Source organism: Penicillium arizonense (assembly GCF_001773325.1).
Source record: "Penicillium arizonense strain CBS 141311 chromosome Unknown PENARI_contig003, whole genome shotgun sequence".
In the NCBI taxonomy this organism is placed as follows: domain Eukaryota; kingdom Fungi; phylum Ascomycota; class Eurotiomycetes; order Eurotiales; family Aspergillaceae; genus Penicillium; species Penicillium arizonense.
The window spans coordinates 1650586-1673773 of NW_019173280.1; the positions used below are offsets into that span (position 1 = coordinate 1650586).

Genomic DNA, 23188 nt, shown 5'->3' on the forward strand with positions numbered 1-23188 from the left:
TATAAAAATACACGGACAATACCAATACCTCAGGTTGGTTGATCTCGTGATTGGCCCTAAAGTGACTTGGGAATTTGAAATTAAAGCCTTGTGCTCTTGTGCTACCGTTGCACCTTTTTATTATTATTCTGTTCTGTTTCTCTCGTTGCCCCCTCCTGCATGCACCTCTCCTTTGTTGCCCAGAAGACGCAGGGTCCTCCGTGTTGCTCAACCCATATCGAGGACTCGATCACTGTGCCACCTCGGAACATCGTCCTGCTTGGATCCCGGAGTCAAAAGAACAGAAACGCATTCTGAGGCTTAGGCTGCAGTCGGGTTCCACCGTGAATTATCTCACTTGTACTGGCCCTGTTCGTACCCCAGCGCCGTATCCGCGCCTAGCAGATCACAAAAAGATTCTTGTTCCCTCCGGCTCCATATCTCATTGAAGTGTGGACCATATCCGATCCTATTGCCCGGGGCACCAAAGTACCAATCTCCTCCAACATCAAGAATCCGGGTCTTGGGTGTTTATATTTTGCTTGATTCGGCATCCAGATACTTGCTTTTAGTGCTTCCCACGAGCACGGGGCATCTTCGTGCAGAAATAGGTCATTTTCTGATTCGGTGCCACATTTGCTTCTCGCAGGAGACAGTAAGTCTCATATTTCTGCTTCCCGAGGCCAATCACAAGACAGCCACACTCCTTTTTTCCCCTTGCAACTTGAGTTCTCCCCGATAAACCCAAGCAAGAGCAAAGTGCAAGTCAGATCAACGCAGATCAGTATAAGTTATCTTGCCGTTGATCCCTGATATATCAGGCCACCGACCTTCACCGCCTCGAGTCCTCCCCCTCTCAAGTTCATCCGAACCTACCCAGCCCCAAGCTACTTGGACTTGACCTATCCGCTGATCTCAGGCCAAAAGTCCTCTCTTGCGCCACTCCCTCTTCAGGGCCTCTTTTGCGCGTTTATCCCGACGCGCCTCTTTGCGGCGGGCGCCTTGAACGATGTATGACACGCCTCACTCCTTATCTACAATGAATGGTCTTGGAGATCCTGTCGATGGCTCGGGGACTATCGATCCTGCGAACTTGAGCAACTCTGGTATGTTCCACCTTCTATTGATGCTACCTGTCCTTGCGCCTTTGTTATTTCTTCGATTCACCTCGCAAATCGTTTCGCGTCCGCGGCCTGTTCTTGACCTCTGATGAATCGCATCGGCCCTCTGACCTTTTTTCTTTGTATCACTCCCCCGTCGCTGCTTTCAAACTGATACCCCTACTAGTATCTGTTGTCCAGCCAGCCCAATCCTATCTAAATACAAGTCCCCGTGGTGTCAAGCGTAGTCGCACTCCAGAACACAGCGGGAATGGACATGCGGAAGGAGAACTGGATGATGGTATGTGCGCGGCGGGGGAGACGTTATCAATACGCTCCATTCATACTTCTTTTTAATCCTAGCAATGCTTTGCATATCTGCCCTCTCACAGCGTCTGGATTCTTCTATGAGTTGTACTAACTTATCTCTCTTTAGATGAACAAAGTCGTCGCAAGCGCGGTCGTCCCCCAAAGACTCCTCGCGCAGGCTCCAGTGAACAACCTGTCGCGAACACACCCACTCAAACACCCCAAATGCAATCTCGCCCACTGCCGCAGGCAAACGCCGGGTCGCCGCCTCTTGCATCACCTCCGGAAAATAAGACTACCCCATCAAAGTCGCAGGTTAAAGCGCTACCCACCGTGAGGGATCATACGTCCGACCAACTGAATCCAGAAGGCGATGAGTACATTCCAAAAGAGTTTGATGAGGCAGGAGAGACAAAGGCAGACCCTATGGGATACCCACTTGGTGGCCGCGAATACAAATGCCGGACATTCCGCGTTCCCCTCCGCGGTAACAAACTGTTCATGCTTGCAACCGAATGCGCGAGGGTACTGAACTATCGAGATTCATATCTTTTGTTCAACAAAAACCGGTCCTTGCATAAGATCATCGCATCCCAGATTGAGAAGGACGACCTCATCCAGCAAGATATTCTCCCATATTCTTATCGGTCCCGTCAAATCGCCATCGTTTCCGCCAGATCCATGTTCCGACAGTTTGGGAGCCGGGTGATCGTAAATGGCCGTCGGGTTCGGGATGATTATTGGGAGAGCAAGGCTAGGAAACAGGGTTTCACAGAGGATGACCTGGCGGGCGAGAAGCGTCCTGGTGCGGCCAAGACTCGCGATGGCTCGACCACAGAGCCTGCAACCAACCTGTTACCGGCACTTCCCCACAACGATGTTGTTTACAGCAGTACTATCGAACCGCTACCTCCTGGACTTTCTCTTGATACTAGTGACGCTTCTGCTTCCCTGGCGTCACTCCCGATGATTCAGATGGCAACAACAGATGACCCGCGGCTGCGAGATTACAATGTCATGCCTCGTTCCCGCCAGGAAATGACGGGACAACCTTACCATGACCGCACGCAAACCAGTTCGGCAGCAGAGCTCCTCAATCAGGCTTCACATACCGCCGATTTTAACAAGATGCTAAGCTCGCAGCGCACCTTCCGTCAGAAAGGTCTGGATGAATTTTACTCTAGGCCCCGTGAAGCTCCTGAAACAGAGCCTCAGTCCAGTACCGCTCTTGACTCGGGTTTGTCTGTGTCACAGCCAGTTCAAGTATCCCATATCCCCACTGGTGGGATGGCAAACCCTTCTCATACCCAGCACGTGATGGCTCAACAGCCTTCCATGCAGGCTTCGATGCACCAAAACGCTATGATGGGTGGACAACCAGGCTACCCGCAGACTCACCAAGCCGTTGGACAATCTCCCCTCAGAGTTCCTCCGGGTATGCAACCTGGCATGATGCACCAACGATCCAACCCGTCCATGGCTTCCGGTATGGCTCAGCCTCCTCCTTATGGGTATCCATCTCAGCAGCAGCAAATGTGGGGACAGCCACCACCCCAACCGCAGCCATCTCCGTTGCCCTCTTCCGGTCATCAGGGTGTCGGCATGTCTCAGTATGGTCAACAAATGGCCGGGGTTCCTCAGCAAACACCATCTCCTCTTCATACGCAGCAGCAGCACCACCAGTCTCCCCGGAACCAGCAGCGTCAATCAATACCGCAAATGCCACAGTCATTCCCTCAAATGCAGCACGCACAACAGGCTCCGCCGCAGGGTATGCAAGGCATGGGCTATCCTGGTGGCACACCAGCCGGTTATCCAGGCATGCAACGACCTATGTACCCTTCAAATCAGGCTCCGGGTGGCCAGCCCTTTATGGCTGGAAATCCTCAGCAGGCGGGTCTTGCAATGGGCATGGGAGGCGCCGGTATGCCCGGATGGGCTGGACCTGGTGGGCCGATGCAACAAGCCGGACAGCCTCAGTCAGGCCAGTCTGGGAGCCCACTTGGCGGCGGATGGGGTTACTAGATTGCAGTCAGCATTGTCTAAATTGGTGTTTTTTCCCTTGGCTTTTTTTACAGCATCATCTGAGACGCTATCTCCTTGCTATGCTTTCATCATCTGCTTTTCTCTTTTGTGTCTGACTTACTCCCCTTTTTCTGATGTTCCAGTGTTCCTCTGCATTCTTCACTGCATGCTGTGGTGTGAAGGATCTTCGGTTAATGTTAATCTGGGCCAATATTCCTATACCCTTTGTTGACTTGTACGTGATCAAGGCACCTACCTGGTTGTTGTCTTTTTCCGGTGTGTCTTTACCGGCGTTGTTTTTCTATCTGATTTCTATCAATTCGGCGTTGATACTACTATCTGGACAGAGTGTTACAAGATTACGAGTTTGTATGTTTCAATTTCTACCCTATACATGGTCGATAGAAATGTGTGTGTACGGCGGTCGAAATCCGGGTCTAGTTTCTTTGTCCTTGTACCTTGGCCGAGACGTCTGATAACTCTCGGCCGTTCGGAGGAGTCAGTGTTCAGTGTTCACTTGCATCTCCACTATTTATTGGTTTCTTATCATTATCTTACTATCTGCTACTTTCTTGTTTGTGCATTACAGTCTTGTTTAAGACTCGTGGTTTTCTTTCCTTTCGTTGTTGTTTTATCTTTGGTTATTTGTTCTATCTTGCATTACCTCTGCATGGTGTATCACTTCCTATCCCTCTGGTGTCCACTTCTGCTGTCTATTGTTACTTCTCGCAGTTTAAATCGGCATCCGAGATGCTTTCTCTTCTTATCTTTCTGTACTTCTCCCTTGCCTGCGTTGCACTAGTTTCAGATTAATGGTGATTGGTACATACCCCACCTACTCTACTCCCTTGTTATCTGGCTCCGCTCTTGGTTGATGTGGTAGATGGTTGGCGTTATTTCGCAGATGACAATAGTCTTTCTTGCCTACTACAATCGTTGACATTCAAACGCTAATCAACTTCTTCGATTTTGAGCATTATGACGCTACTTATCTTTCTACTCGAATTTAGGATGGGTTGTAAGAAGAGAGAGAAGAAATTAGCATTCCTATCTCTTCGATTAATGTAAATTGATGGTGTGTGTGGTTTAGTGTCGTGGTTAGTAGTGGACGGGTGCAAAATCAAAAGCAAACAGAAAAAAAAAGCGTCCCCGGGAAGGCTCGAACTTCCAACCTCCTGATTAACAGTCAGACGCGCTAACCAATTGCGCCACGGAGACTTGCTTGTTGAGATACCTAGTCTGCTTCTGCTATATCAGCCAGAAAGTTTTGATGCTAAATTACTAGTAACGAACGATAAGTTAGTGGGAACTTACATTGCTTATAGGTCAAGCTTACCTTTCTGAAGAGATGATACTAGGCTCTAGGTGATACTTCAATGGTTTTTTAGAAAAAAAGAAAAAAAAGAAAAAAAAGAAAAAACTGGTTGTTTGTTCTTAGAGATGATACAAATGTAGATATATATCACCGCAGACATTGATGATACTACAACCATGGGCCTATATTATTGGAGACTAGGCAGCCCAGTCCGCACAAAGTAAAAACTGACGGACACAACAAGATGCTAGCTATAGTTGGTTGTCGCACCTCGACGCCTGAAGTATCTACCATATGACAAGCTGTTCACAGAACAATGTAGCAGACCATCCCAGGAAAATTACACCCTAGTACATAACTAAGTCTCAGTATACGATACTAGATATTCTTTAGATGGCCAAATAGTCTGTTCTAATACTGACATGCAAAGTTTTATCATACTTACTTGACACCCAATCCTCATACTCCAACCGAAGCAGACCCCCACGCCATTGACGGAAGAACAAACCAAGGCCAACACCAACGCAAGCACCCAAGCTTCCAAGTAAGACACAATGAACCTCAAATTAATACCCAGAGGACCCCGGCTGCCTAGGTATCATATAAAAGACAAGAGCCTGATCACCAGCGAAGATCTGAGCTATGCACACCTAGCGACATATAAAGGGCACACAAAGAATAACTAAATGACCTTAGCAGGAGACTACAAATGCGATAGACTGCCTTACCAAGTGCACTCGGTGAATACTATGTTACTCCCCCATGGTCTTGCGTAGAGCAAGAGCGTCTGACATGGCTAGACCGAACATAACACCGCGGAGTATAAGTTGGTAATCTCCAGGAATTGATGCCCACCGCCGCCCCCCACGCCTCCCCTTCTCTTCCTCCCTAGGAGTGTCAAACCGAGCTTGAGATAATAGGACCGTAATCATTAAATTGGCACCCTTCAGTACTCCCTTTCCCCTCGCTTACTTACTTAGCCCCTCAATTAAACCGAACTGCATATGGATAAATAGAATAAATATATGAAGCAATCAATGTCACATCCCCTAGAGATCTTGATGACTCTGCCACAGCCAACGTAGTATACACCCACTCAAGTGTGCTATAAATGCATATATGAGCACCCGCCACGGGATGTTAGAGCAGCTACACCGTGGAAGTTCTCCTAGATCAAGCAAGGGTCTCGTTGCAAGTGAGGTAAATTGATCGCCCCTCACACTTAGAGCATATATATTACAAGGGTAAAACAACCGACCTAAACCCCAAGGCCATGTAATCATATTCCATATCTTCCAGGAAAAACCCGATTGTATTCACTACTCCAATATACAATCCCACAGAAGGGATAACCTAGCCGCTTTATCTAAATCACTCAACAAGATGAACAGCAGGTGTGCAAGCTTTCCACAGACACATGACACATATACTTTAGTGTATAACAGGACACTTTGACCAACGGTGTCATAATTGTAAATTATGTAAGTTCGGTTGAACGTATTCAAGCCGGCATTCAAAGCACAGAAAATGCTACGATGCTAAAGGAGATTGGAGTTTACCACCCCCAACTTACCCAATTTTGAGTAACAAAATATTTCTTTTTCTTTTTTAAAAATAAATTACAATGACCCCCCTCCAAAAAGGCTTCATTGATTCAATGAATGAATGATTGAACAAAAACAAAAAACGAACGTCCCCGGGAAGGCTCGAACTTCCAACCTCCTGATTAACAGTCAGACGCGCTAACCAATTGCGCCACGGAGACGTGCTTGTTGAAGAGCTGCCAATTTTTGTGATTAATGAACCAGAAAGACAAGCGCCACGGCTGGTAAGGTCTAGTTACGCACTTAGAACTATACCTATCCAGGTTTCGGCCCATTTTACATAGACATTAATTCGCTGGGTTATATGATCTGTCTCTACCCTGTATCAGGGTTTTTGTACCTGTGTAGCAGTTTCGGGCGCAGAAAATCTCTTCCGGAGCTGCATTCTCGCCTTTGTGAGTTAAGTTTAAGTTACTAGTCAATGAACTGCTATATATGCACATAGAAACTGGCGATCGCACTGAGCTTTGTAACGGCATTTCAACGACTCGAAATACTTCCAGGTTGCGGTGAGTATACAATTCTCATGTATTTGCGCCCGTGGCTTTCTACGTCACAAGGCAAGACCCTTCTACAGCATTGAGGGAAAAACGAGGATTCTGTGACCCTTCTTAAGGAGGCATGAAATTAGACGTCCAAGGAAAGAGCATCTCTCTATAAAGTTATACAAGGGTCTTGTCCGCTGCTAAGGACTCGTTTATCAGGGACCAGTAAAAGTTATAAATCAAGCTGCACGCAAAACGAGCCCGTGGGACCCGGTTATGCACCTTCTTCTGTCCAACACCTTTCCTGTAGGAGGCTATCAGCAAGTACGTTGGTGAATGTGCGATAAATAAGACATACTGGCATGCTTCAGGTTGCGAACGCGTCTGCTCCTCAAGTTCAGTGTCACTCGAAGGGATTTCTTTTTGAAGGACAGAGAGACAGAGAGTGTCGAGTCAATAGTTGAGCTGTTGGATTCAACGAGTCAATGGATCGAAGTTGAAGCTGGAGAATCAGAGGTAGTTAACGTAGGCCATGGCTAACTAAGATCTAGTCAGCTCGACTAATTCTCCAGATAATCAACCAAAACAAGGGAGGTACCCAATGCAACCAGGATCAGAGCCAGGAAAGAGGAGAGCACAATATCTTGGACCCAGTCGCTCGTGAGAATTTAGCGCCCAGCATGAGCATATGGGAAAGTTTATATGCTATATGGATATAGCCCAGGAGCTATAGGTATATAGAAGATGTAGAAATGATGCACTTTCAGGGAAATGTAATATAGTAGGAGGTTTTGGTTCACTAGTGGAAGGAAGCTGAAGATCACAGCCTTAAATAAGAGGCAGTGTCTATCCAGTGTTTGCCTACGAATGTCGATTACTATCACTATATTAGACCACTCTGACCATTGAATAAAAACTGGAGACCTTCTTGTACCACATTATCAAAGAACCACTGTGTACTATTCTCTCATGAATCTGTTAAGTTCAATGAAACTAGGAAGGAGAGCGAAAAGCTGTGAATTATCTAGTTATAGCTAATATCTAGTTTCGCAGTCGTCGAGGAAAAAAGATCCAAAGTAGGCAACGAAGTAATTAAAGGCCTGAAATAATCTCAAAATCTGTATAAATTAGCTTAAATAAAGCCTCATACAATTATTAAACTTCTTATACCCTCTTAATGTGCTAAATGATCATGTCCCACATAAATAGTCCACAACAAAGCGATTGTTCGAGCCGAGAAGGGTCTCCACTCGTAACGCACAAAATCGCTTGTTTCGCCACAAGCAAGTCTCCGTGGCGCAATTGGTTAGCGCGTCTGACTGTTAATCAGGAGGTTGGAAGTTCGAGCCTTCCCGGGGACGCTTCTTTTTTTGTTTTTGGAGTTTATATCCAGATCTTAGCCACTGTGGACCACAGCGGGCGTTTTGTTAGTTTTTGAATGATAATTGTGGCATAGGGGACAAGTAAGTTTTCACCTACCTTTTTGGTTCGAACTAGACTAGATGTATAGGTTGCCGATAGACTTAACGTGATATATGATTGATTTACTATAAACGACCAATAGAGAGGAGAAGAATTGGTTTCAATTAAACTCGTAGAGGATAGCTTATTCGACATAAAGTTTAAAGTGCTTCGATTCGTACTTAGCAAGTAAGCCATTCTACTCTACTAGCTCTACTAGTTTGGATGGTATGTATGCGCCTCAATTATGAAAGTTGACTCTATTTAGGTCCTTAGTCGTATATTATATGCCTCTACTTTTGACACGATGGTAAAAGTCGCCAGCAAGTATCAGACATCCACCCTAGAGCCCCTCTGTGTCGAGACAACTACCACTGCTTTTAGCCGCGCCACGTAGAATCAACTGCACTTCATACACATGTCAATGTCCTCTGGATACGGTCTTAGCCGGTCAACCTTTCTAGCATCTAGCAAGATAATCTCTTATACAAATGAGCAAAACGAGCAAAATAGATCTTAGTAAATACTAACCCTAATCGTTCCCTATCTTCTATACCATATCATGCCAAACAAAAACCACCACACCCAAACCTAAGCCCCAGTAACTAGCGGAGTAGTAACAGGAACAGCACTAGAAGGACAAACACAAGCAGTAACCGACGAAACCGGCGGCTCAGTACAATGCGGACTAACAGTCCACGACGGCGAGGAAGTAACACTCCCAATCTCACCCTTCCCAGACTTCACAGCCTTAACAAGAACAGGAATGACAGCTCCAGTATTCAACCTGAACGTGCGATGCCCGACAACCCTCAGAATAGAAGAAATCTCACCCGAATGCGACGTAACCGAAACAAACGCCCCCTCATGCTGAACCTTCCCGCCCTTACCAAAGAAAACCTCATTCAGGGCAGTAGCACTCCTAACATCCTCCGCATCACTCGTCTCCCCTTCAACACCATTCCAGAACGGATCGTTCTCCACGAACCCGTCTTCAAGCCGCCAAGCCGGGAATAGGGACTTGATATAGCTGGCGTTGCGGCGGTGGTCGCAGGTGTGGATGCTTATTCCTTCGCGGAAGAGTTCTTTGACTGTGGGCTTGAAAGGGGTGGCGCCGTGTGGTAGGGCTAGGTTTGTGAAGGTGTAGTTTGCTGTTTGGAGGGCGCGTGTTAGTGGGGAGACGTAGTATGCGTCGGGTGTGTGGATGTTTTGGGATTTGATTTGGGATGCCCAGAAATCGTGCGCTTTTTGGGCTTGCTGTATGCCGTTTTCTGTTAGGCTTGCGTCGGCCCAGGTTGCTGTGCTGTTGCCGTTTAGTTCGGCCCAGTAGCACTGTTATGCATTAGCTTATTGATATCCGTGGGAACAGTATATACTATCCAAAGACCAATAAATCCTGGAAGGATATATAAACCGAAAGAAAGAATGTATAAAACTCACATTCCAAGCCGGAGTTCCATAATAAGTCTCGGCAGCATTATGCCAACCCTCACCATGCCTCCCCAAAAAGAGAACCTTATACTCAACATTCTTAGCGGACTCCTCATTAAGCTTAACAACCTGGTGATGGAACCGCTCCCACTGGGTCAAGGAAGCCTGATTCTTGAGCTTCTGATCGGCAGGGTATGACCGATTAATCAAGCCGAAGTTCTCCGCTGTCTATGACGAATGCGATATCAGTAACAACACCCTGGGTATTTCAAAGAGCAAAGCCCTCCTAGAACATTTGACAGTGGTAAGCTCACATAATCGAATGTAGAAGCATCAGTGGAATCCTCATCTTGAAGGAAATAACCCGTTACAGCACTATACTCGACAGTTGAAGCGTGGGCAACAGCTAGGCCCACAAGGGCTGAGCCGAAAGTGGAGAGTTTCATCTCGGGGAGCAGACCGGAGTACACGGGGATTGCCTGCCAATTCAGTGTAGAGTGGTATAATATATTTTCTTTTGGGTTCAGGATCGGCGGATTGTTGTTCTTTATACTCGAGTCCCACGTGGCCGTGAAGAAAGTCGAACTTGGGTGTGGCGCATTCCCCGACGCGGATATCCTATGGTGCAGAACACGTGCGTCCGTTTCTCGCCGTTTTTCGTTGCTGCGTTAACAGTTAGTACTGTAGTTAAGTTAGTGTATGTCAACAGTTAATACACCAGCTGCTCTTCACATGTCTCTAAACTAAACGCGACTCCACCAATCGCGGCAACGCACTAACCGTGTGCTGGTTGATCGTCATTTCGTTTAATCCCGGAGATTTGGCGGGTAAATCACCCCTTTTTTTTCGTCTTTATGTGTTCTTGGCGGTTGGAGATATGAAATGAGTAGTATAGATACGTGACAGTTATGTGTGACGGTATGTATCGAAAGGCGAAATAAATAACCAAGTGCTGCCATATGCAAATCCAAATCCAAGGCCCACCAATTCTGGGCCGAACAAATCCTGAAAAATAAACGAAAAGAAGTCTCGAGCGTGAGCTCGGCGGAAATTAAAAGGTCGTATCAGACACCAAAAAAGTAAGTATAATCCCAGGCCAATAAACAACATGCAAGGAATGCTCCAAATATGTAAAAAATTCCGGTGGTACCACCCCAAATAAAGAAACACGAACAGAGAAGAGTATATAGGAGACGTAAAGTGACAGTGCTACTCCGTAGAGTGTTGGAAAGAGAAAGAGGGGTTGGGGAGGATAAACAAGCGGTGATTTTATGCGTAGTGAACTCGTCCTGGACCAAACACCAGTCGCACATTTCTCATACATCCATCAGAGGTCAATAGTCTCTCAGGATGGGTAGTTACTTGGCGTCGTGTTGTTTGCAAACGTGTAGGCCTTGGGCTTTTGCATCGGCAAATGGCCATTGTAGTGGCCATCATGCTCCGGGTATTCGTGCATCATAAAGTCGGCCCGCTTCTCGGCGAGCTCGCCCGAGGTGGGCATGTCGGCGTCGATCGAGTAGATCAAGGGTGGGGAGCCAGAGACTGGCTCCATGCCGAACTGCCCAGTGTGATCGGTGGTCGCGTCGTAGCCCATGGGCGAGACAGTGCTTGAATGGGGAACTTGGAGACCGGCCGAGAACTCGGGCGAGGAGATGGAAGCGGTGTCGGCCCAACTGCGGGCTGTCATGGGAACCGGCTCACCGCAGGCGACATATTCAGGAAAGGAGGAGACATGGGCCGGGGCCGACATCGGCGGAGCCACGTTTTGGTAGGGGAAGGGAGAGTAGATGTCCAGCGGCGTGGTGGGAGGGGAGGCAATGTTCACTTGCATGGGTTGAGAGGTAGGGAAGAACTGAGTGGTGGAGCGAGCTGACATGCAGTAATTGCTGTCCGTCGGAGAGGCAGGCATGAAGTGCTGGAGATCTTGCGGAGTCAAGGGAGTCGGGGGAGCCAGGGTCGTAGTCGAGACTGAGGGACGTAGCATTTTCTCGGCCTTTTTGAGGGACCCAGACTCGGCAAAGGTAAAGTTAAGAGGGGATCGCTGGGCAGCAGAAGCCTTGCGCACACCGGCGTACCGCGAGTTGAGACTCTGAGTCGACTTGGAATGTCTCATGGAGTTGCCGGCACCGGAGCTAGGGATGCGGGAATTAGGCGAGAGCGCGGACATGGAAGTCGAGTTGGCGAGACCACGAGTACCGGAAGTGCCAATAGCAGCAGGACGGGGGCGCTTGCGTCGAGCAGCGATATCCAACTCCTTGCCCGGTTCCTTCCATCCTCCCTCGACCCGATTGACAGACTCAGGCAGCCCGGATTGACCAGTGCAGATTCCGATGCCCTCCAGGGAAGTGGTCAGCGCATTAGACGACTCTCGGCGAGATACTGAGATATCTGGGGCTTGCATGGACATCGGGTACTGCATGTTGCCGTAGACAAGGTTGGGATCAGATCCATCCCTGTCTTCGGACCACTCTTCCGTATGAGGGGGCAGGTGACTTGAGTATGCGTCCACATTATGTTGCACGGCATGGGAAGACCCTGGCATCTCGGCCAACGGTTGGGGAGCAGAATACGAGGTCTGCTCTGCCGAGGTGTATCCGATATTTTGATTATGCTCGCCTGACTCCCACACTGGTTCTTCCTTGATATCAGACCAGCCCGAAAAGGAAGAATTGATGTTGGAGAGACCATTGTCATGGGGGGTAGCAGACTTGGGCGGTGGCATTGAGCCTGGAGACACAGGCTCTTCCTCGGGGGTAGGCTCGTTCTTGGCCCGAGGGTTGATCCGGCGACCAAACCGATCCCTGGCGGCACAGGCGGCGTTCAGCGCCCGCTGCAAGGACGCGAAGGTTGCCTCTCGCGCCGACTCGCTCTTTGTCTTGTGGTGCTTGGAGCGGCTGGCTGTGGAATCTGTCTTGGCATGGCCCGATGAGGGCGTTGGCTTGGGGGTAGCAGATTTGTCCTCCTCCTGGGCGATGGATCCTTTGCGAGACTCGGACAACTGGTCCAAGGTCTCTGATTTCCGGCGGGCAGCCTCCTCGGCCTCGGCCTTGGCCTTTGTCATTTTTTCGAATTCCTCCTGGCGTTTCTGTTGCTTGGCCTTTGCGCGACGATTTTGGAACCAGTTCTGCAGACGACGTTAGTTTTCCGATCACAGTCCACAGGGTCCTTAGTACGTACCGCAACGCGAGGCAGGCTCAGATTTGTCTGAGCCGCCAGTTGACGCTTGACGTTGCTGCTTGGCTTGGGGTGAGCCTGAAATTGGGCCTCGAGAGTCTCGACTTGTTCCTTGGTCAACCGTGGCCGCGACAGGTTCTCCGTGTATTCGTCGTAGTCCATAATTGGTTGGTGGTAGTAATCCATCATCTCCATTGGCGGGTGAGGGTACATGTAGCCGTCAATAGGGTGCATCATCGGGGGAGGCACCATCGAGGGGTCATATGCCATGTGTTGGTCCATCGGGATACCCTGGTGGCCCTGGTAGTTCCATGAGGGGTGGATATAACTCATGGTGATGAGGTAATTAAGAAAGGATCGAAAGAAAGTGTAGAAGGTCGCGCACGAGAAAGTGGCAGCTTCGAGGTAAGAGGTCTATATCATGAAGTGGAAGGTCGGAATGCGACGTGGGAAAGAACCCTGTACAGGTAAAGGAGTGGCAGTAGGTCGAATCACACGAAAAAGAAAAGAGAGACTGTGATAGAACCCGGTGTTAAGGAGAGACTTGGGTCGGTAACAAAAAGAGAGTGTGAACGAAAAAGCAAAGAAGTGAAAAAGAAAGTGAGAGGAAAAGGAAGATGGAGAGAGCTGGGGGGATCTGGTAAGGGGCGGTACAGTGACGTCTGATCACGAGGTTTAATTGGGCGATGAGCGGGTATCGTCCGGTAACGGGTGGTAAGAAGAAAGGTCTGTGTGCGAGATACAGGAGGATGCGATGTTATAATAAGAATACATATACTCTGCTCCGTGATTATTTCTAGAATGACAAAAGGGAATTTAGTTGAATTTTAATTGAATAAAATAAAAAGAAAGAAAGAAAAGAAAAGAATAGAGATCCGAATTCTCAGATCTGGGATCGACCCCAATTAGGAAAGATACGGACCCGTATTGGCGGAGTAGGGGGTGGCGGCTTGTACAGAGTCACATTTGACAGCCAAGCCAAGCCCCAACTACATGAGTACCATACTGTAACAACTTACTCCCTACTTACAGTATAAGTTAATCAACTGTTCACTTACTCTACAATGTCCACATGGGCATACTACTGTGTAAACAAGTGATCCAAGGTTGAAAAGTGCGGAGACTCGGGAACGAATCCGCGTTCCACGGAACCAAGCGAGATTCACCTATCAGACATTGGCGTTATATCTGCAGGGTCGTAATCCGTGTAAGTTCCTGCATTAGTGTATTTGGCTGGATATATTCATCTCAGGTATACTATGTTGCTTAGAATAACTCAGGGCTATGTGAGGGCTCGGCTAAGTGGCTAATCCCACTTCCCCGGCACACACAGACTTACATTGGGCATTCTTCTTCCGGTCTACTGGGTCAGCCGATCTACTAAGCTTGGACTATCCTTATGTACAATGATGTCTTGTCACACTATTGATTTCTGAAGCACACTTGTGTCAAGCTATCTGTTTCCCCGTGTCTGAACATTTCCCCCCTTTCCGCTAGCACGAATCGAACCTAGTGAGGACGCATGGCAGTCAGCCAAGACCGCTAAACATCAATAGTCGACAGATCCTGTCGATCACTTCAAGGATCTGCCGAGCTTTTTTAATTTATTTTTCAGCCCTCTCATTCTTACTCGGATTCAGGCTCTATTATCCGGTCTCTGTGATTTCCCGGGAACCTGGTTGGCCCCTGTTCAGCGCTAAACGTCTTAGAATTAGAGGCTCCATGCAAGCACGTCACGAGGGGTTTGAACTTTTTCCCCCTTAATGCACTAAAAGGAGATCACTGCACTGGTTCCGGGCACCCGGACATACATGTACAGCAGTGGAGTGGACATGGACCTGCCCCTTCGTTACTCCGTACAGTGTAGAGGTGGTGGTACTGTATATACTGTCTCCGTATTTTGTACATCCACTCTGCTCGGCAGAGTATATGAAAAACCAGTACCATGGAACATGAAGGCTTTACCGCAAGCTCCTCAGAACTATTGACAGCAAAACGTTCAAGATAGGCAACGAAGTCAAAACTATGGAGTCGGGAGGTCCTCGAATGATCTCACCGTCAACGGTGATAGGATATCACAAAGCCCAACTCGTACTTCGGCACGTTAGTTAGATAGAGAACCATACAATAACGACGCGGTTCAGCGGACCAAACCCACATGAATATCCCCCCTACCCCTCCCCATCCAAGTGATCGACCTCCTTTTCTGCTCCGGACGATGATCGGGCCCGAACAGCTGCCAACGCTCCATCCAAGGCTGATCAGCCAATCCAGATCGGGTTGATTGACAGTGGAGGTGCCAGGATGAACGCCCATCCATCTTCCTCGCTGAAGAAAAACTCAAGTCCGCCTTTGTGACTGGCTCCACGTCGATCATGGCACAAAACGTGGCCCTCAGCTCGGCACAAACTTTGTTGTCACGAATGGCGTGCTCTCACGCTCCGCAGAGTCAAGTGCCGTGTGTGACGGCGATAATCACTGTTCCGATTCAAGCTTCAGGTGCAGCACGGCGCCTATCAGGCCTGATCGTCACTTTCCGAGAACGAGCCTCGTCGGAATAGAGCGTCAATGCTGGCTTGGCATCTTACTTGTCATCCCCGCTCCAACTCATACATGTCTCAAGAATCATGGTCATGGTCAACACCAGGTCGGAGCAACGGGGTGTGGACCATTTTGATATTCGCCTGACGGAGGATCCCTGATATCCTCGTGCACGTTACTTGTACATTCACGTACATGTAACAATGGGTAGCACAGATCTAAGGGGATCTGCCACCCCTGGGTAGATCATGCAGTTCGCACGGATCCCTCGACTCCATCCGACTATTGGATCTGAGGTGAACCGTTGCGCTGGGAATCTCAAATCCTGCCCGGAGAGTAAAAAGGAGAAAAAGAAAAGAAATTCCCGAGTTACCACTACCCCATCTGTACTAGTCGATCGACGGTGTGACAGCACATCCCCCTCTGTCTCAGACCAAATGATCGACTTACAAATCGATCTCCATGCACAATTTCCTGTTGCCTGTGCTCCGTAAAGTGGTTTCGGAGTATTTTGGTGGCTGAGCTGGCTGGGCTGGACAAAGAGACTCGTAGTGTAAAGCTCTTTATGACATATCAACTCAGCCCCCCACCCCCTTGTGGCGCACCTGAGTGGCGGTGTCCAAATTATCCCTTGTATTGTCACGGAGTCTCGAGCCTCGAGCCCGTTCAGGTGCATCTCGATGCTGCAGCCCAAATCGAAAGTGGGAAGACCCATTCGTGTTGCATATGTGACGAGATTGCAGTCCAGTTCATCACACTTCTCCAGCAGTTCGCAGTTCGTGCGCGAAAACCGTTCCCAGATTGGAGACGACTTTTTGGAACTGTGACAATGTAAGTTTGACTCTGCACTCTCCCACCCGTGCGCAGCCTGCACCCCCTTGCATACTGTACCTCTCTCTCTCTTTCACCGGGCCTGTCCATTGGTACAAAGCAGAAATGTTCTCGTCCCGAGCTTCCTCTGCCGGGGAAGAGGTGTTCGATCCGCGAAACACAAACACAAAAAAAAACTCAAGGTCCACCAATAAAAAGACAATCCTGTCAACGCACGTCGGGAACAAACCTCACCGGCACTACTTATCCTCGTGAGCTCGAGCGTTTCGTTTCGTTCGGTGTCGTCTTGTCTCGGCTTCTCAGTAACATGTAACTTAATCTACATCTACATGCATCTACAATCCAACCGACCTAACCCCAACCTCTTACTTAAACCACCTCATCCCCGTGGCGACAATTTCCGAGTCTACAGTTACAGCCCAATTCAAGATCCGCCTAAGGCTCAAGTGTGCATGAACTGTCGTTTGTAGCCTTATTAAGTTGATAGGCTCTCAGATAGCACACCTACATACACCTACATTGTACATGCAGTCCAGCCGTGCCCACTGGTCCCGATCAAATCCGGCTTTCGTGTTATTCACCCGTCCCTACCTGCAAGGATGCTTTTAGCTGCAGTTGAATCCTGTACCCTGTACGTCTACTTATACGGTACTAGATAAGTTACTGGATACTGTATAACGTTACTGTAGAAGTAGAGATACAGTAGAAGAGCCCCGGCCTGTCACCCATGCCGTACCTATGCACCTACTCAAGCTTCGCTGTCAATCAACTTTCCTTTCTGGTAGCTAGTAGCTGACAGCTCTCTGCATGCATGGCTGTCACATAACAAGCTCTGGTATAACCTTATCAGTGTGCTGTATCCAAGTATCCTACAGCTATAGCTACAGCTATCCAGCTCCCATTTGGACTGAAGGACTGAAGGACTGGCAGGTGGCCAGTTCCTTTATCTATTATTTCTCGCGTGGTTTTGCTCATCGTACAGTGTAGTATGTAGACTACTGTATAAACCCAGCAAGGCGACGCCGGTTTGCTCTTTGCTTGCTCATGCTGCTTGCTACTTCCTGCTTGCTCTGCACAGTTTCGGGGATCTCCTTTGGAGAATCTGCACATGGCGTATATGCCACATACTGTACGCGTCCCGTTCCGTCCTGTCCTATCCTGTCCTGTCTGCAGTTCTGTACATGTACGCTGCACCTTGTTGCACCTTACATACCCTCATCACACATATATATACCCAGGTAAGCCACCGGAAAACTTTGTGTCCTGTTTCAGGATATGGCGCTTGAGAGTCGGGAACCATCCAGCCCTGTCTAGAAGGGTCCGGGCCAATCGGCGTCGGGGTTAGCTATATCATTCCCCGAGACAATGCAGATTTCGGGCTCTAGAGCTGGGCTTTGTTTTGTTGTTCCTACGCCACCACACGTATGTACGTTGCAGCCGGAGCTGAGGGATCCTGGTTCTGGCTGCTTAATACGAACGAGGGGTGATCATGCTCACTGTATGCTTGATCTGGATGTTAGGTCTACCCTTTGGAAACGGGGTGTCAAGAAAGTATATGTACATGTATGCGCAAAACTACGATCATCACTTCTGAGAAATGGAAATGTACCCTGTAAAAAACACGGTATGTAGTGCACGTTTATCTAGATCAAAGACCTGTTCTATGTTGTGTAACCCAACTCCGAAAAGCCCGTTGAGACGCGGCCTGCACACCCCCTGTCCCCATGCAGCCCACGCCAACCACCAACCTCAACCTCGAAAACCCAAAGTCAATCATACATCCCAATGCAAGGCAAAGCCTAAGCCTATTGCAAGGCATCCCGGATTTCAATCTTGACCTTCCCACCCTCAACACTAACAACAGAAAGACTCCTCAAATCCTGCACAATCCAATCCGCACCAGCCTCCTTCAACTTCTCCAGCGAATGCGTAGTACTTAACGCAATAACCTTATACCCAGCCGCCTTACCAGCCTTAATCCCAGACGGCGCATCCTCAAGCACAACAATAGACTTGGACTCTTCGAGCCCGAGCTTCTTCGCGCCGAGGAGGTAGCAGCGGGGGTCGGGTTTGCCTAGTGGCACGTCTTCGGCGACTACCAGCATCTTCGGGTGTGTGAGGCCGAGAACTTCCAGCCAGCCGTCGATCAGGGCGCGCGTGCCGGATGTTACTACACCCCAGCGCGCATTGGTGGTTTCCAGAGCTGAGAGGAGGTCGCGGCCGCCTGGGATTTCGACGGCGTCTGAGCCGTATTTCTTGGGGATTTGACCTTCGACGTGGTTTACGTCTGGGGTGGTGTTAGTTTTCTTCGCAGCGGGGTATGTAGACGTTGACCAGGTGTAGGTGTAGGTGTAAATTTGGTGTAGGCGTAGACTCACAATCCCAGTTGGCCTTGGTTTGGTCATATAGTGCCATAGTGTCAATGCTGCGGCGGCCATGAGAGGTCGCCAGGATAGTCTTGGGGTCGACACCTAGCTCGGTGCCGATTCTGAAAGGAAGAGGTGTTAGATGGTGGTCTCGAGTGTGTATGGGGTTCGTTTGTCACTAACTCGTGCCAATGCTTCACAATTGCTGTTCAGGACAGATGGTTAGCATTCGCTTCAATTGCTTCGGAGGGCTTAGAATAGGGATTGCGTACCATCTGTGGAATCGATAATCGTGCCGTCAAAGTCAGAGAGGACTCCATCGAATTCGTGGACCTGCGCAGGCGCAGAGAAGGATCCTCTTGCTGATGACATGGCGGGGACGGGTGATGCGGGGAGTGTACAGTAGATATGCACGAAAGATGGAATGAAGATGGAATCAAGAGGGAGAAATTTCCGCCCCCCGGGAATTGATTCAAGGGCGTCTTAATCTGTCAACGACCTCGCCACTGATATGTCAAGAACAGTTCATTGGCAACGTGTCGTATGTTTCTTGTCCGCTGCCTCCGGCTTCTTCCCCAATTCGGCAATCGACCCGCACGCTGAGTCATAACTATACTCGGAGATCGGCCCAGCAGATAATCCGCTTATCGGCTGTGGAAATCTTGGCGCTCAACTTTTTCTATTCCCCGTAGCAGACGGACTTTGAGGGTTTGCTGTGCACTTTTTTGCGATATACAAAGACGTGCATTAAAAATGGTCAAACTCGGTGAGATACACTTGTTGCTACTTGCTCATGGAGTTTTGAACAAATACTAATGGCATACAGGCAAGCATTCCAAGCGGACGCCCGTCCGCCTCAGGCACAAGATTGAGAAGGCCTCGGTTGCGAAGGCGAAGAAGCAGAGAAAGCTCGCGAAGAAGGTATCATCACGCAAAATCATCTACTGCTTAATTGACAACATCTGACTCTCTTCTTTGTAGAACCCAGAATGGCGGTCTAAGATCAAGAAGGACCCCGGCATTCCTAATCTCTTCCCCCACAAGGACAAGCTCCTCCATGAAATAGAAGAGCGGAAGCGCATGAAGGCAGAGGAGCAACAGCGTATTCGTGAGGAGGCACGCGCTCGCAAGGCAGAAGGCCTCCCCGCACAGGACAACCATGGTGTCGAAATCAACGAGGACGATATGCTGGATGAGGATATGGACGGCGATGGCAACGACTCAAACCCTATGGCTGCCCTTCTCGCCTCGGCACGGGCTCGCGCCGCGGAATATGATGAGAATGAGAGCGACGATGAGGATATGGATGAGGATGAGGACGACGACGATGAGATGGACGAGGATGATGAGGAGGGCGGCGCCGTGATCGACGATGCCCCACCTCTGGTCACAGCAAAGTCATTCTCCAAGGAGAGCTCACGGCGTCAATTCGACAAGGTCTTCAAGCAGGTTACTGACAACGCTGATGTCGTGTTGTACGTGCTTGATGCCCGTGACCCCGAGGGAACCCGCTCCAAGGACGTCGAGCGCGAGATTATGGCCGCCGACGGTGGCTCCAAGCGCTTGATCCTCATCTTGAACAAGATCGACCTGGTCCCTCCCCCAGTTCTCAAGGCCTGGTTGATCCACCTGCGCCGTTACTTCCCCACTCTCCCTCTCAAGGCTACCAGCGGCTCTGGCACCGCACACAGCTTCGACCACAAGCAGTTGACCGTTAAGGGCACCTCTGATACGCTCTTCCGCGCCCTCAAGTCATACGCCGGCAGCAAGCAGCTGAAGCGCTCCATCTCCGTCGGTGTCATTGGATACCCCAACGTCGGCAAGTCCTCCGTGATTAATGCCCTCACTGCACGCCTGAACAAGGGCTCAAGCAATGCTTGCCCTACCGGCGCCGAGGCCGGCGTGACCACCAACCTCCGTGAGGTCAAGCTGGACAACAAGCTGAAGCTGATCGACTCCCCCGGAATCGTTTTCCCCACCGCCAGCGACAAGACCAGCAAGAAGAGCAAGAAGGTCGAAGAGCAGGCTCGCCTCATCCTCCTCAACGCCATCCCTCCTAAGCAGATCGAGGACCCCATCCCCGCGGTCAACCTCCTGATGAGGCGTCTATCCAGCTCAGAGAACCTCATCCAGAAGATGCTCGACCTGTACGGCATCAACGCTCTCCTCCCCAGCAACGGCGATAAGACCACCGACTTCCTAGTCCAGGTGGCCCGCAAGCGCGGCCGTCTTGGAAAGGGCGGTATCCCCAACATCGAGAGCGCCGCCATGACTGTCATCAACGACTGGAGAGATGGTCGCATCCAGGGCTGGGCTAACGCGCCCGCGCTGTCCGTCGTCGCCTCGACGGATGCCCCGGCCGCTGCTGCTGCGGAGCCCGGTGCGGACACTGCCCAGGTCGTCACGGAGTGGGCCAAGGAGTTCAAGATCGAGGGCCTTTGGGGCAACGGCGAGGGTGAGGATGAGGAGATGGCCGAGTAAGGGCTATAATCCCCTGCTCGTGTTACGAAGTCATTATCTCATTTGATTATATCTTTCTGGATACCAAAAAGTGGGCGTTTATGTCGGCATTCCATCGTTCCCTAGATTTGACTTGAAAATATTAGGTGCAAAAACACCAGTAAAATGAATTGTCCAGAACCCAACTAAACGTAGTAAATATGAATCCTCGTAGAATATATACACCCAGTGCGAGGACGCAAGTGTAGTCGGAAGTATAAAACTGCCAAGCCTCCACACTCGCGCATCCCGAATAATCCAACGCGTTCGCGCGCCCCCTTGTAACCCTCGAACATCAAAGCCCACCAACCTCAAACTCAACGAACAACCTACAAGAACCAAAAGCCCCCAATCCCAAGTCAATATAAGCGAGGGGCACGACTAATCAACCCCCCGATCCCTCGCGATCACCTCACCACACCTCACCAAACCCGCAACGCCAAACCACCACCAAAATGCCACCACGCAAATCAACCTCCTCACTAACCCCAGCCGACCCAGATGACTCCCTCCTCCAGTCACCCCAGGCACCACAAACAGATAAACCAGATAAACCCGTTTTCGCGACGGAACAGCAGTTGAAGGCGCGGGCTGAGGCTGGCGTCAGCGTTGAGGTAAGCCGTTCCTGAGCTGGAGTATACATTGCCTGTGGCATATTTATGCGGTTGGGTATGGTATGGCATGGCTAACATGATATATTGCTTGTGTCTTATAGGATTATCTCCTCCCACGCTCATTGACAATCCGCCTCGCAAAGGCCGTCCTCCCGCCGAATACAACTATCCAGAAGGATGCCGTGCTAGCTATGCAAAAGGCGGCGACGGTTTTTGTCTCGTATTTGTCTTCACAGTATGATCTCCATCTCTTCTCTTTTATTTCCTTTCCTCTACTCTCGATATACCCTACCCTATCCTATTCTCTCTTTATTGAGAGCATCTTCTCCATTCCAACACATGCTACGCTCTGTATGATATACAGAGGAGTCAAGAACATACATATCCTCCAGACATACCACAAAGACACGACCAACTAACAACAAATATCCAGCGCCAACGATGCAACCCTCAAACGAACAATCGCCCCAGCAGACGTCTTCAACGCCCTCTCCGAGCTAGAACTCGATTCCTTCCGCGGCCGTCTCGAGCAAGAATTAGAAGCGTATACCGATATCAAAGCCGGGAAGCGCAAGCCTAAGAAGCCCGAGAATGGCGTTGTAGCTGATACCGAGGCTGGTGTTTCTGCTGTTGCTACTGGGGATGGAGATGGGGATGTGGAGATGGTTGATAACCCCGCTAAGAGGGTGAAGCGCGATGGGGAGGATGGAGATGGCCCTGGAACTGGCACTGGTGCTGGTGTCGGGGCTGGAGCTAGTGTTGGGGCAGATAATGATGGGGATGAGACGCAGGAAGAAGAGGTCGAAGACGAAGATGAAGAGGAGGAAGAGGAAGAGGATGAGGAAGAGGAAGAAGGGGATGGAGATGCGCGTCCCAGACCTGAGGATGATCTTGAGGTCGTTGAGGATTTGGATCGCGAGCCTGGGGCTAGGAGGGGGCCTTTTGATCCTGATGCTGAGGAGACGGACGAGGAGGATGATGGGCCTGGTAGTCAGTTGCGGGATGATCTTGGGCTTGGTTGAACTGGTTTCAATGTTCTGGATGGCGATTATGTGCATCCAACAAAATTGGGTCAGAGTTGCTGGGAAAAGAAACAAATATTATTGTTGTACTATATACATAATGATCAATGGATTTCATGTCCCGAGCTTATATATTTGGATATTGACGAATATGCTGCAGTTCATAGACAATATGTTTGCGTATTATGTGCAATTGGTAGACCGGACAACTACTGCGTAGAAGAGAAGCTTACATCAAAGACCAGTACTGCACCTACTACAAGGAACAACCATACAAGCTATGTCCAGGGAAACCGAGGAGATGTATTAAATGATACAATACCAGCACGGTATTGGAAACTGCTCAAGCGATGGATCCTAACCAAACAATCCACATATGAACCCCCAAGCAAAATCAAATCCACACGAGGAAAGAAAACTAATAGGAAGAAG

The 23188-nt window shown here is 49.5% G+C and overlaps 6 protein-coding genes across 6 annotated transcripts; 3 read left to right on the forward strand and 3 right to left on the reverse strand.

Moving 5' to 3' along the window:
* Window positions 1–1018: 1018 nt before the first annotated feature.
* Window positions 1019–3413, forward strand: PENARI_c003G04523 (putative nuclear localization protein; the record flags this gene model as incomplete). The annotated part of the gene is made up of 3 exons (XM_022628312.1): window positions 1019–1085; window positions 1267–1380; window positions 1516–3413. The coding sequence occupies 3 exons, from the start codon at window positions 1019–1021 to the stop codon at window positions 3411–3413; spliced, it is 2079 nt and encodes a 692-aa protein (XP_022492016.1).
* Window positions 3414–8869: 5456 nt separating this feature from the next.
* On the reverse strand, window positions 8870–10155 carry PENARI_c003G05185 (uncharacterized protein; the record flags this gene model as incomplete). The annotated part of the gene is made up of 3 exons (XM_022628361.1): window positions 8870–9610; window positions 9719–9937; window positions 10024–10155. 3 exons carry the CDS (start codon window positions 10153–10155, stop codon window positions 8870–8872), a joined length of 1092 nt encoding a protein of 363 aa, XP_022491418.1.
* An 899-nt stretch (window positions 10156–11054) lies between these two features.
* Window positions 11055–13216, reverse strand: PENARI_c003G07391 (homeobox domain-containing protein; the record flags this gene model as incomplete). The annotated part of the gene is made up of 2 exons (XM_022628517.1): window positions 11055–12833; window positions 12887–13216. The coding sequence occupies 2 exons, from the start codon at window positions 13214–13216 to the stop codon at window positions 11055–11057; spliced, it is 2109 nt and encodes a 702-aa protein (XP_022492004.1).
* Window positions 13217–18060: 4844 nt separating this feature from the next.
* On the reverse strand, window positions 18061–18993 carry PENARI_c003G08444 (HAD family hydrolase; the record flags this gene model as incomplete). Its single annotated transcript, XM_022628588.1, has 4 exons — window positions 18061–18542; window positions 18634–18743; window positions 18805–18826; window positions 18894–18993. 4 exons carry the CDS (start codon window positions 18991–18993, stop codon window positions 18061–18063), a joined length of 714 nt encoding a protein of 237 aa, XP_022492059.1.
* A 381-nt stretch (window positions 18994–19374) lies between these two features.
* On the forward strand, window positions 19375–21102 carry PENARI_c003G06014 (GNL3/Grn1 family GTP-binding protein; the record flags this gene model as incomplete). The annotated part of the gene is made up of 3 exons (XM_022628418.1): window positions 19375–19387; window positions 19448–19542; window positions 19603–21102. The coding sequence occupies 3 exons, from the start codon at window positions 19375–19377 to the stop codon at window positions 21100–21102; spliced, it is 1608 nt and encodes a 535-aa protein (XP_022491908.1).
* A 473-nt stretch (window positions 21103–21575) lies between these two features.
* Window positions 21576–22756, forward strand: cbfA (uncharacterized protein; the record flags this gene model as incomplete). Its single annotated transcript, XM_022628498.1, has 3 exons — window positions 21576–21734; window positions 21836–21954; window positions 22168–22756. The coding sequence occupies 3 exons, from the start codon at window positions 21576–21578 to the stop codon at window positions 22754–22756; spliced, it is 867 nt and encodes a 288-aa protein (XP_022492033.1).
* Window positions 22757–23188: the final 432 nt, after the last annotated feature.